This window comes from Xyrauchen texanus, chromosome 21, assembly GCF_025860055.1.
Source record: "Xyrauchen texanus isolate HMW12.3.18 chromosome 21, RBS_HiC_50CHRs, whole genome shotgun sequence".
NCBI classification, from domain to species: Eukaryota; Metazoa; Chordata; class Actinopteri; order Cypriniformes; family Catostomidae; genus Xyrauchen; species Xyrauchen texanus.
The window spans coordinates 29202757-29214667 of NC_068296.1; the positions used below are offsets into that span (position 1 = coordinate 29202757).

Consider the following 11911-nt stretch of genomic DNA (forward strand, 5'->3'; position numbering starts at 1 on the left):
TCATTCACATAAAGTCAGAAAAAACAATGCCATTGAGCATCCTGCTTATCTGGAAGTGAGAAACTTCTGGCAAACACACAGAAATAAAATAAAAGCTCAGTTTAAATGGACATGTGTTTTTCCTTAAATATTAAACTTGTTGGGCACATAAAATTTCCTGGAAAATTGTGGCTTGAAAAGAATTGGAACCCTGTAGAGGATCCATTTTGGTTAGAATGCTGTTTATGTAGACATGAAAGTTGTGTTTATGTGTGGGCATGTAGACCTACCCAAAGTTTAAGACCCAGCTAAACTAGAGTTAAGTAAAAATTCTGTCTGTTCTTTAAACTATACATTCATAGTAAATTACTCATTTGGTTTGAACTTTGGGTGAGTTTGCAGGTTCATCCATGTGGGAGCGCTTGACTGCCCCTGAAGATTGTTTCTCCAAGCTACAGAGAGAGAACCTGGTCATCATCGAGAGCTATGGCACTGCTCTTATGGAAGTGGTTTGCAGAGATGCTTGTGACGGCCATGAGATTGGCAGGGTAAGACCAAACAAATCAACATAATGGCAAGTCATCAAAGAGTTGCTCAGAAAAGGGCTATTGTCATAGCAGCATGTTCCTCGGTTCATTCAAGCAAATCCTCTGTTTTTTTTTTAGATGCTGGCTCTGGCCGTGTTGGACAGGGTGTTGTCTATAGACAGGCAGTGTCAGTGGCTGGTGTATCTGTGTAACAGTGGCTATCTGCGTGTGCTGGTCGAGAGCCTGAGACAAGATGACAGTGCCTTGCTAACTCTGCTCACACCTCAGCCTCCACTACTGAAACCTTTATACATTTATGAGTCCAAAATGGCACTGCTGACCCGTGTGGCCAGGACAGCACAAGGTGCAATGGAACTCCTGCGGTGTGGGCTGGTCGGTCAGCTGGTGGAATGCCAGGTCTTCCATATGCTGCCTCAGAATGATGCACTCAGGTCAGAACTCTAGAATATAGAGTCTAAGCTAAATAAAAACAAATGTTTCCATTATTGGTCTTACTCTCTGCATTTGTCCATCTCTCTTCTAGAGTGTTTGGTCAGAGAGATCCTTCAGGGTTTATTCCTAGTCCTCTAGAGCGTTACAGACAGATCCTTCTTCCTACGCTCAGACTTATGCAGGTCATCTTAACCTCCACCACCACTCAGCACCAGCAGGGGGCAGCACAGGTAAGAAAATACTTATTGGATAATTCACCCAAAAAGTGAATAACTCACCCTCATGTTGTTTTAAATCTTTTAAAACATGTTGTTTTAAACCTTTATAACACTCTGTGGAACACAAAAGGAGATGTTAGGCTGAATGACTGCCTCAGTCACCATTTGCTTTCATTGTATGGAAAAATATGCAATGAAAGTGAATGGTGACTAACATATTACCTAACATATGAAAGAAAGACAAATGGGTTTTTAACAACGTGATAGTGAGTAAATGATGACCTTTTTATTTATTTTTTTGGGTGAACTTAAATTTAAAGGTGCACTCAGTAACTTTTGTTCCTGTGGAACAGGGCTTATCAACTTCGGAAAGGTCAAGGGCTGCAAAGCTGGGTCCCTGTACCCTCAAGGGCTGCACTTTTAATTTTTATGAATATTATTTTTATATATATATATATATATATATATATATATATATATATATATATAATATATCTCAAAAGTTAACATTTTTACTGTAAGAATGTTGGAATGTTAGTTAACTGGATTGTTCACCTAAAAATGAAAATTCTCTCATTTACTCACATTCATGCCACTCCAGAAGTGTATATATTGCTTCTGCTAAAGACAAATTATGATTATTTAAAGTAGAATTCTATTTTTGAGCTTCTACAAACAAATCATGACTTAAATTGTGATTGATTGTTGTAGTCTATTGTTATCCCTTAATAATATTTAACTTCTCCAACAAAGGGCAGTGATTACGGCAAAAACATTTGGTTAATTTAAAGTTATTTGTGTGTGTTTTATATCATAGGTGCTCCAGTGGCTCATTGTTCACTCTGATGTCATTCAATCCATCCTGCACGGTCATGATATGAGTATGGGAGCTCTACAGGTACTCTCTCTGCTCATGGCCATCATCAGCAAGACTGCACTGCCAGGTACTATTGCACCAAATCTCTCTCAAATGTATTTGCTTCATCATATTATTATCAAAATTATGTACACACTGAGATGAGATTTTGTGTTTGGTTTTGTTTTTAAGGAGCCCTTGAGATTGGACAGGAAATCAACAGTGCTGCCCTTATGGAGTTACAGGGGCACATTGGCAGATTCCAGGTGAAATATTTCAAATGAAACTAGATTTCTTGAAGAAAATAAAAGTGGTAGCATGTCAGTAAAAGTATAGCATTAAATGCTTAAGATGTATGCACAGATCTACTGTGCAGTTACTGTGCAGTGTTGTAACTGTGCATTGTAAAGGTAACTGTGAGGTTAAATAAAATGCAAGGAAGACCCATTTAGCAAATTAAAGAAAAAAAAAGTGGGAGTGTTGCAACGATAGCACACCTAAGGCTGAAATCATCTACAAGACAAAGTTTGAGTGGAATCTGTATGTTAAATGGTTCTGGATGAATACATTGCAGAAATGTAATACTAGGGTTTATGGTTTTAGAACAGAATGTTTGAGCAATATCAGTGCAGTGCTGCTATGAAATCTCTGTAAGTACTGAAATGTATTTCATTGGGGGGCTTGTGCACTTGGGACACTTTTTCTTTCTTGAACACACAAGTGCATTTGCTTCCTCAATTGACTCTTTTTTTCTCTCTCCCTCTCTCAGCGTCAGTCACTGTCTCTACTTGTGCGGCTGGTCGGTACTGATCGCGCTCGCTACCTGAAGCAGATTGAGGAAACTATTGCCCCTGGTGACCTTGCAGAGAAGAGAGAGGAGATGGAGGTTGCCATGCAACAGGTGTGATGTTGCCATGGTGCTTGTGATCACTGACTTTTGTCTGTAACCTCTGTAGGTGGTTTCAAATGTTACACTACTCTTTGCATCATGTGATTTTTCAGATTTGTGCAAATATTATGGAGTACTGCCAGACGCTACTGCTGCAGAGCTCAGCTGAGGCCCAGTTCACTCTCTGCCTCTTCAGCCCCTCAGCGAGTGAACCAGCAGGTTGGTCATTAATACAACCAATAATATTGTAATATTAATACAATTAATATTTAGCATTAAACAATTAATGCTGGTACTAGTTATAGGACTCATTGAATTTGTATTTGTCCTTTCAATGTAGTTCTGTTTTCATAAATTTTTACACTATGATTTTTAGATTTTTCAGTGTTTTCTAATTTCAGTTTAGTTTTTAAGGACTTAACAGATTTTAGGACTTAATAAGGATACATATTAAACATGTTTAACACATGTATTTCTGAGGCCCATTTAGTGTTATCGCTATCTACTGCCGTTTTCATGTTTAATGAAGGTGGGTTTGTAAAATACTGTGCATCAAATACTAAAATTAATTGTTGGTCATTTTTATTTTAGTTAGTTTTAGACACATGAAAATTTATTTTAGTTCCGGTTTTTGCAATTATGTATATTTATATCAGTGAACTGTTGTATTTTGTTGTTGTTGTTGTTGTTTTGGATTGCTAAACTTTTAAACCAAAAGAAATGAATTGTATTTCTGAAAAGAAAAAAAAAAACTCACATGAGACGAAGAATGAGTGATTGATGACGCTAGGAGCACATTTATGAGATCCACCATGTTGAGACCATAAAACCAACCAAATATTTTTTGATTAATCTTAAAGGGATAGTTCACCCAAAAGTGCCATCCCAGATGTATATGACTTTCTTTCTTTTGCTGAACACTAATGAAGATTTTTAGAAGAATATCTCAACTCTGTAGGTCCAAAAAGCATGTAAAGGCAGCATAAAAGTAATCCATTAGACTCCAGTGGGTAAATCCATGTCTTCCAAAGTGATATGATAGGTGTGGGGGAGAAACAGATCAATATAGGAGTTATTTTTTTACTATAAATCCACTTTCACTTTAACATTCTGAAATGGTATATTAAAAAAGGAATCTTATGGATTACTGTTATGCTGCCTTTATGTGCTTTTTGGAGCTTTAAAGTTTTGGACCCTGTTCGCTTGCATTGTATGAATCTACAGAGCTGAAATATTTTTCTAAAGATTTTCCTTTGTGTTCTGCAGAAGAAAGAAATTCATACACATCTGGGATGGCAAGAGTGTGAGTAAATGATGAGAGAATTTAAATTTTAGGGTGAACGATCCCTTTAATAATCCCCTGAAATTGAACCGTTTCACTCACAGAATAAATGTTTCATCTCTGACTGCAATTGGCACATTTCTTCAATGACATTGGCAACTGAACATTTGCTCTTGTCGTTTGGGAACTAATCTCAGCGAAACATAAACAGAAAAATGACTGAGTGTACCTTTTGAATGAAAATATTTTAATTTAGTTTTAACAATAATAACACTGGAGTTTTCCCTGTGCATCTTCTGTATCAGATGTGTCCATTCCCTCTGCGCGTGTTCCCAGCCTCGGTTTGGTTCTCCTCCTGCTGAAGAACAGTGCCACTGACTTCTTTAGATACCATGACAACCACAGACAGAGCCTGAGCAAGCTGGAGAGAGTGGAACAGCTCCCCCCTGAAGAACTTAAGGAGGTATACACAAAAGGATAGGGGGAAAAAACATTGTGTATATAGTAGAGATTGACCGATAGTGGATTATACTGCTAGCGATTACAAAGGTGGTGGAAAAGTCTGATAACCAATTAATCCGCCTATAGTTTTTAAAATGCATTAATAGAATGTTACAAAATGTTTTTAGCTGACACAGAGGCCAGAGTACCAAATGAATAAAATGCCAGATGTTGTTTGTTTTTCAACCAAAATCCCAATAATAATCAGAAGAAAAGACGAATGGATGCATAATGTGGGACTTTTAACACTAAACCAGACTGAAACACACCAGGGACTCTTATTTTGAAATAACAGTGACTTTACATTCATTACGATGCTCTATTTTTAATATTTAAAAAATTAAGCTTTTTATAGCCTATATTATTATTATTCACAATATATGAAGTTAGAGACACGATGTATGTGCTGACGAGGTATGTTTCCATATAGTCACATTTTACTTTGCATGCCCTTGCTTCATTAAAAAAAAGAACTGTAATTAACAGAGGAACACGGAGGAATAAAAAAACTATCAGCATAGTTTTTGCAGATAACTGATAGTTTCCAAAAGCAACTATAGACACAGATTAATCAGTAAAAACTCTAGTCTCTAGTATATACATGTACAGTAGAATTAAATCAAGATGAACACTTTCAATACCCATTTTGCCCTGTAATGGTGTTGGTGCTGAAGCCAGCCAATGTTTCCACTGACTTGAGAACTTAATGACTGTGTTACTTCATCAACTGCCCACAAACAAACATGGCACATCACAGTCTTTATTTCCAACTTAGTCCTAGTAAGTAAAGTAGTACTGCAGTAGCAATTCTTTTTTTTTTTTTTTTTTCATTCTCAGTTTTTCCTTATTGGTTTAAAGTGTTTGTATCTGGGCAGACATAAGCTGCATATGTTTTATACTTGTTTGTGTACCATATACAGCTGTGCCAGGGTCTGGTGTCAGGTTCTGCTGGAGTGGAAAAGATCCCGTCAGTGCAGAGAAATGTGCTTGCCAAACGACGACTTATCCAGTTGGTCAACTACCGAGCCAAACTGCTTTCCCTCTGCTCTTGTATCCTAACACTCACTTTTAATTTTTTTTTAATTATTTATATATATATATATATATTAGCAATATCCTCTTAATTGTACTTTGTTGTTTGCTTGTATTTTGGGTTTGATTGGGTTTTGTGTGCATATTGCTAACACAAGGGGAGAGGCAACCCCTACATGTTTTTCTTGACATTTCTGTCTGAAGATATTATTGAGACGTGCCTGTTTGTGATTTGGCGCCACCTAGAGTTCTACTTGCTCTACTGTACTCCAAGTGACCCTAAAGACACACTGCTGCCAGGTTACAAAGGTGAGCTGACCCTCAATATTTCTTGAAAGATTGAATTTGATTTCATGTTCTGTTGTTTTTAAATGCATAATGTATGGATAGATATTTGCCAAATAAGTCTGTATAATCCCTTTCTTTGTGTAGATCCTAATGCGGGCAGAAGGTTAGGTGTGTCAAGAGTGAGCCAGCAAGATCTTGAACAGGTGCACCTTTTTAGAAAAATGTATTTGTACTGTGGTGATATTTGATGGTAATATTATAGTACTTTGATATATATACACGCCATGGGTCTGAATGTATGCCATATTAATGTACCATGGTATTTACATGGTCCAAAAGAACTTGGTATAACCATAGTGGTTCCATGTTACTTTTTACTTCAGTGATGCCTGAATGCAGCTGGTCTTATTTTATTAAAAAGAGGAAATTATATGAAAAGTTAGATATGAAAATCATTTTTGGTGGGTGGTTGCACTTTTTGACACTTTACTGTGTGGATAGTTGCAGAGTGATGTGGCAAACAGCTTTAACGAGCCACTACAGAGGAAGTTGTTGGAGGTGGAAGGGCTGTATGGCAAAGCCCGCTCCCGCCACACCTTCATACAGGCCCTGACGCGCAGGATCCGGGGACTAGTGCACCATCCCAAGGGCTGAACACTCGCATTCCTTGAAGAAATAGTGACACATGGATCTTTTGGCTGAGGAGAGACATAATCTAAACATTAATGACATGTACAAGTCTGCAGTTTTGATTACAATAATCACTCATTAAATTTTCTGGCTATGAGCTTCTCTTAAAATATCTTAGTGTACTGCTTTTTTTCTTTATGTGGTAAATAAATGATTTTCTAACAGACAACCCTCTTATTGTAGAGTATTTTGTGACTTTTTTTGGCTTGTTAAAAAGTAAAGGCGTTTTGCTAAGTACAATGTTTTTTGTAGAATTGGCAAATACAGATGTTAATTCTTGGAACTTTCTTGTTTGTGTGAATACTAAACACTTGTGACTCCGATAACTTGCATGGTGAGGAAGAGAGATCTTATTTAATTTTACAACGTACACTTTATAGAAGACAGTAAAGCACAATAGATCTTCAGTTTAGTTGGTACCTATAAAATGTGGTCTGTCTCAGCCCTGAAAAATTCTACAGAGCCGGCTGTAAAAACAATGGAAGGGATTCTATGAACTAAAACCAGAAGGTTAAGTTCAGATTGCATGGTATGGATTCTCTCAAATGGGAGTTATTGGAGCACACGTCAATTCATGATGAATTTAAAAAGATGGCAATTAAATCAAACTAAGTGCCATGTATTGTGCCATGAAAATGTGTAACAATATGTTTAATAAAACAGACAATTCTGGTCCTCAAATCTGATTGGCCTAGTGGCATTTCAAGATTGCTAATATTTAGTATAACAGCACTGGGAAAGGTAACTATCCGTATCGCTTCTCTTGTCTGTGTTGGCAGTTTCCACATAGTGGCAAGTATAGAAACAATATAGTTTATGCTTATTGCGAAATATACCTATATACACAAAGGTATAAATAGTTTGGGATTTCAGGGAGACTCATTTGCATTATTCAGAGTTCGTCATGGGAGCGTCTGGTCACTTCCATTATTATTTATCGGGCTTTGTTGGCCACAGTTCTCTGATTGGTGGATCTTTCTATGCTGGACCATGGGTAATGTAATTGTGCTTTTAAAGACTATTTTAAACAATGAAGTTTAAATAACACGGATGGCTTCAACGGAAGCATATACTATTGATGAACAAAATCTTAGCTCATGGTAGGTCTGTCTTTAAAAGTTTATAAGTTAGCATTGAATATCGATAGAGCTGTATAGCCGTAATGTCAATTTGTAGGCAAACCCAGAAGTTTAGTTTGCCATTAGTTCCCTCTGAATTTACCTAGGGTGTTTTATAATGGGTTTTTGAACCTATGTGTAAAATAAGGTCTGTGGTAAAAAAAATTACTTGACAATACATGGACATTTTGTTCTACAACATAAATTACACACAGTCACACCTCAAACATGAATTTTGAAGCCGTCTTGTGTTTTTTTTTTTTTTTTTTTTTAAGCTGTTCAATATGGCTTCAAAATTCACATTTGAGGTATGACTGTGTAATTTATGTTGTAGAACAAAACGTAATAAAAATAAAATTTTCAAAAAACTCATAGGAAATCCTGAGGGAACCCATGGGGAATTAGATTTCCAGGTTCCTCTACAAATTGACATCAAGCTGTGAAAGAAATTAATGGGATTTTTACATCCGGAACTAGATGGATGTGCTCTGCCATTGGTTAGACAAAGAGTTAGTCCCGCCCCCAACTCACGCCACTGGTTGAGTAATGTTGCTGGGTTGGGTTGTTCAAAACAAATATTTCTGTTACTACATAACCTTGGTTCCCTGAGATGAAGGGAATGAGACGTTGCAATGATTAACCCATATGGGGAGTGCCGCCTTATATGACCTAGTTGAAATTTCTCTACAATAGCACCAATATTCTAATATTGGTGATGGTGCCTGCCTGTTTTGGCCCGAAGCTGTCCACTATAAAAGCAGGTGCGCAAACCTAATTTCCTTAGAATTATTGACTGAGAACAAGGAGTGCATCGCTCATACCTCAAGAACTCTGAGTCTTGTAGTGCGGCTAGTGTTCGCAATGTCTCATTCCCTTCGTCTCAGGGAACCGAGTTTACATACGTGACCAAGATGTTCCCTTACATCTCAGTACACTTGACATTGCATTGATTAGCACATATGGGGAACAGAATCCAATCACGCCAGGAGGGGAGCACTCAGAATGAATATATGAACTATAGTCATATAGTATGAATTAACTCCTTCATGAACCCAGTCGAGAAGGGAGTTTATTTATAATGTAAGTGCTTATGACTTATGGTATATTACAACGGACTGAATGCAGGTAGCGGTTGTGTAAAAAGATGGGGAGCTCATCCTTTTTTATCCCATTTTTCTCCCCAATTTGGAATGCCCAATTCCCACTACTTAGTAGGTCCTCGTGGTGGCGCGGTTACTTTCCACAATCCAGGTGGCAGAGGACAAGTCTCAGTTGCCTCTGTTTCTGAGACAGTCAATCCGACGTGGCTCATTGTGCATGACACCGAAGAGACTCCCAGCATGTGTAGGCTCATGCTACTCTCCACGATCCACGCAAACCACTAATGAATGAAATAGCAAGTGCTCTAAACAGAGAGGACTTGTGAGGAGAGAGACATTATGTCTAGGTTGTAAAACCTTGCGAATGTGTTTTGAGAAGACCATCCAGCTACAAAACATATGTCTTGTAAAAACACACTATTTGTCCATGCCCATGAGGAGGCCATGCCTCTGGTTGAGTGTGCTTTAACACCAATTGGGCAAGTCTTAACCTGCAACTCATAAGCCAGTGCAATTGCATCAACAATCCAGTGAGGAAGTCTTTGCTTGGAGATGGACATTCCATTCATGCGTCCTCCATAGCATACAGAGAGCTGATCAGACAGTCTGAACTGGCATGTACGCTCAACGTATATATGTAGTACCCACACAGGGCATAACAAATGCAATGATTGTTTCTCATTCGAATTAAATGGAGGAGGGAAGAAGGTTTGAATGTGAACCACCTGCACTCTGAAGGGTGTGGTAAAGTACATCAACTTTTCTGGGTTTTACTGTGGCTTTTGAATGACCACAGCCAAAATCCAGACATGAATTGTCGCACTGAGGTCAGAGCCAGCAGTAGTGTATGTGCAAATCAACAGAGTCCAAAGGGTTGAAGGGTGGCTCCACAAGAGCATTTAGGACTAAAATTAAGTCCCAAGTCGGGACTGTAGCCGGGCGAGGTGGGTTTAACCTTTTTGGAACTTTATGAGTAAATCATGCTTGCTTATAGTTGTGCCGGCTTCATGTGCATGATACGCAGATATAGTCACCTCATACACTTTGAGCATGGATGGAGTGAGTCCTGCGTCTAATCGCTTGAAGAAATATGAGAATTTCATGTATGTGGCAGTTTATTGATTCTTTGCCATATGACAGAAGCCAATCAGTGAACACATTCCATTTTAGAACGTAGAGGCATCTTGTGGATGGTGCTCTGGCCTGTAAAATGGCATTCATGACTGAATGTGTCAGTTCTTGCTTGTTTAGCATGTTTTCTTCAGGGTCCACACATGCAGGTTCCACAGCTTGGGCTGGGGATTCCAGATTGTGTCTTGCGCCTGAGAGAGGAGATCCCTCCTCAGCGGTATTTCACTTGGAAATGTCTGGAAACCATGGCTGGTTGGGCCATTTCAGTGCAGTCAATAGAATTGTTTCCATATCCTCTCAGACTTTGCAGAGTGAATCAGGCACACTGGATTAAACTCATATTTGCATTTCGCCCGGCCATTTGTGGGCCATTGCATCCTCTCCCAGCAGGGCTTGGGACTTCGAGTACCAGAAATGAGAGCGAGTGTTCCCACTGAGGCAAATAGATTTATTTCTGCTTTGCAGAATATTTCCCAAATCCTCAATATAGTGTAAGGATGAAATCTCCATTTGCCCGATATCACACCGTGGCACGTGACAATAGGTCCATGCCATAATTCAGGTGCCTGGGCCATGTGTTGCTCTCAGGGAGAGATGATAAGGCTCGCTCCAGTGGAGGAGTCTCAACAGTGGCAGTGAAATAATTCCGCCTTGGCAGTTTATATATGCCACACCTTTCATGAGTGAACCAGGACATGACAGTTCGCTATTTTTGACTGAAAGCCTTTAAGGCTAGGAATACAGCCGATAGCTTTAGGTGGTTGATTTGCCACGCTTTCTTCCCACCTGTCCAGTTGCCGAAAGTCGGGTGTCCATTGTACACGGCCCCCAACCTGTGTTGGAAGCATCTGTAGACATTACTTTCCACCTGACAATCTGCCCCAGTGTGATACCTCACTGGTAAATGGCAGGAGCTGTTCAAGGTGATAAAGAAGCTATAAAGTGGCAGGATATAGTGATGCGCATGCGCCCATGGCAGCAAGCATGTCGTGGCACATGGCGCTTGAGCCAGCACTGAAGAGGTCGCGTGTAAGAGACCTAATGGAATGAAGGTGGATGCCACCACCATAAACCCCAATGCTTTTTGAAACGGCTTCAGTGAAAGTGTTCTCCCCAGTTTGAACTGAGACAGACACTGTAGAATGGCCTGAATGCGTTCACTAGTGGTGTCAAGGCGGACTCCCAAAAAGGAGATTTGTTGGCTGGGGGAAGAGCGTACGCTTCGCACAGTTCACATTGAGGTCCAAGCTGTTTAGATGTTGAAGCAGTAAGTCTTTGTGCTGACATAACAGAGCCTCTGATTGTGCCAGTAATAGCCAATCATCGTAGTTCAAGATGCACACGCCGCTCAGTTTCAGATGGGTGAGGACTGCACCGATGCACTTTGTGAATGTGAAGGAGCCAGAGACAGTCCGAAGGGCAGGACTTTGAATTGATACACTGTTCCCTCGAACGCGAACCTCAAAAACATCCTGTGATGTCTTACGATGTGTTTATGAAAGTACGATCCTTCAAATCTATCGACGCAAACCAATCATGGGGTTTTGGGTGTATATGCGATAAGATCCATTTCTGAGTAATTATTTTGAACGGGCACTTTGTGAGTACGCGATTCAAATGTCTCAGATCCAGGATTGGCCGAATCCCACTGTCTTTGAGACAAGAAAATAAAGGCTGTAGAACCTTTTTTGGGCTTGATAATTTGGTACAACCTCTATCACGCTTTACATGAGAAGACTGTATATTTCGGCTTGTAACACTGGTGCATATTTGGACAAAACCGTGGAAGACAGAACGCCGTTGAAATGGGGTGGCCGGCATGCAAATTGGATCATATAACCATGTTC

General features: G+C 39.4%; 1 protein-coding gene across 2 annotated transcripts in view; it reads left to right on the forward strand.

Annotated features, from left to right (window-relative positions):
- nup205 (nucleoporin 205) overlaps nucleotides 1–7335 on the forward strand; it is a 32477-nt gene extending 25142 nt beyond the window's left edge. Inside the window, exons 30-41 of one of the 2 annotated variants that reach the window (XM_052152302.1) lie at nucleotides 382–527; nucleotides 645–958; nucleotides 1051–1189; nucleotides 1995–2121; nucleotides 2226–2299; nucleotides 2803–2934; nucleotides 3036–3141; nucleotides 4510–4667; nucleotides 5626–5755; nucleotides 5942–6046; nucleotides 6170–6228; nucleotides 6527–7333. In XM_052152302.1, the coding sequence (XP_052008262.1) occupies nucleotides 382–527; nucleotides 645–958; nucleotides 1051–1189; nucleotides 1995–2121; nucleotides 2226–2299; nucleotides 2803–2934; nucleotides 3036–3141; nucleotides 4510–4667; nucleotides 5626–5755; nucleotides 5942–6046; nucleotides 6170–6228; nucleotides 6527–6679 (1643 nt within the window). In that variant the 3' untranslated portion in view covers nucleotides 6680–7333. Of the gene's footprint in view, nucleotides 1–381; nucleotides 528–644; nucleotides 959–1050; nucleotides 1190–1994; nucleotides 2122–2225; nucleotides 2300–2802; nucleotides 2935–3035; nucleotides 3142–4509; nucleotides 4668–5625; nucleotides 5756–5941; nucleotides 6047–6169; nucleotides 6229–6526 lie in introns of both variants that reach the window. The other variant, XM_052152301.1, reaches the window with a different exon arrangement.
- Nucleotides 7336–11911: the final 4576 nt, after the last annotated feature.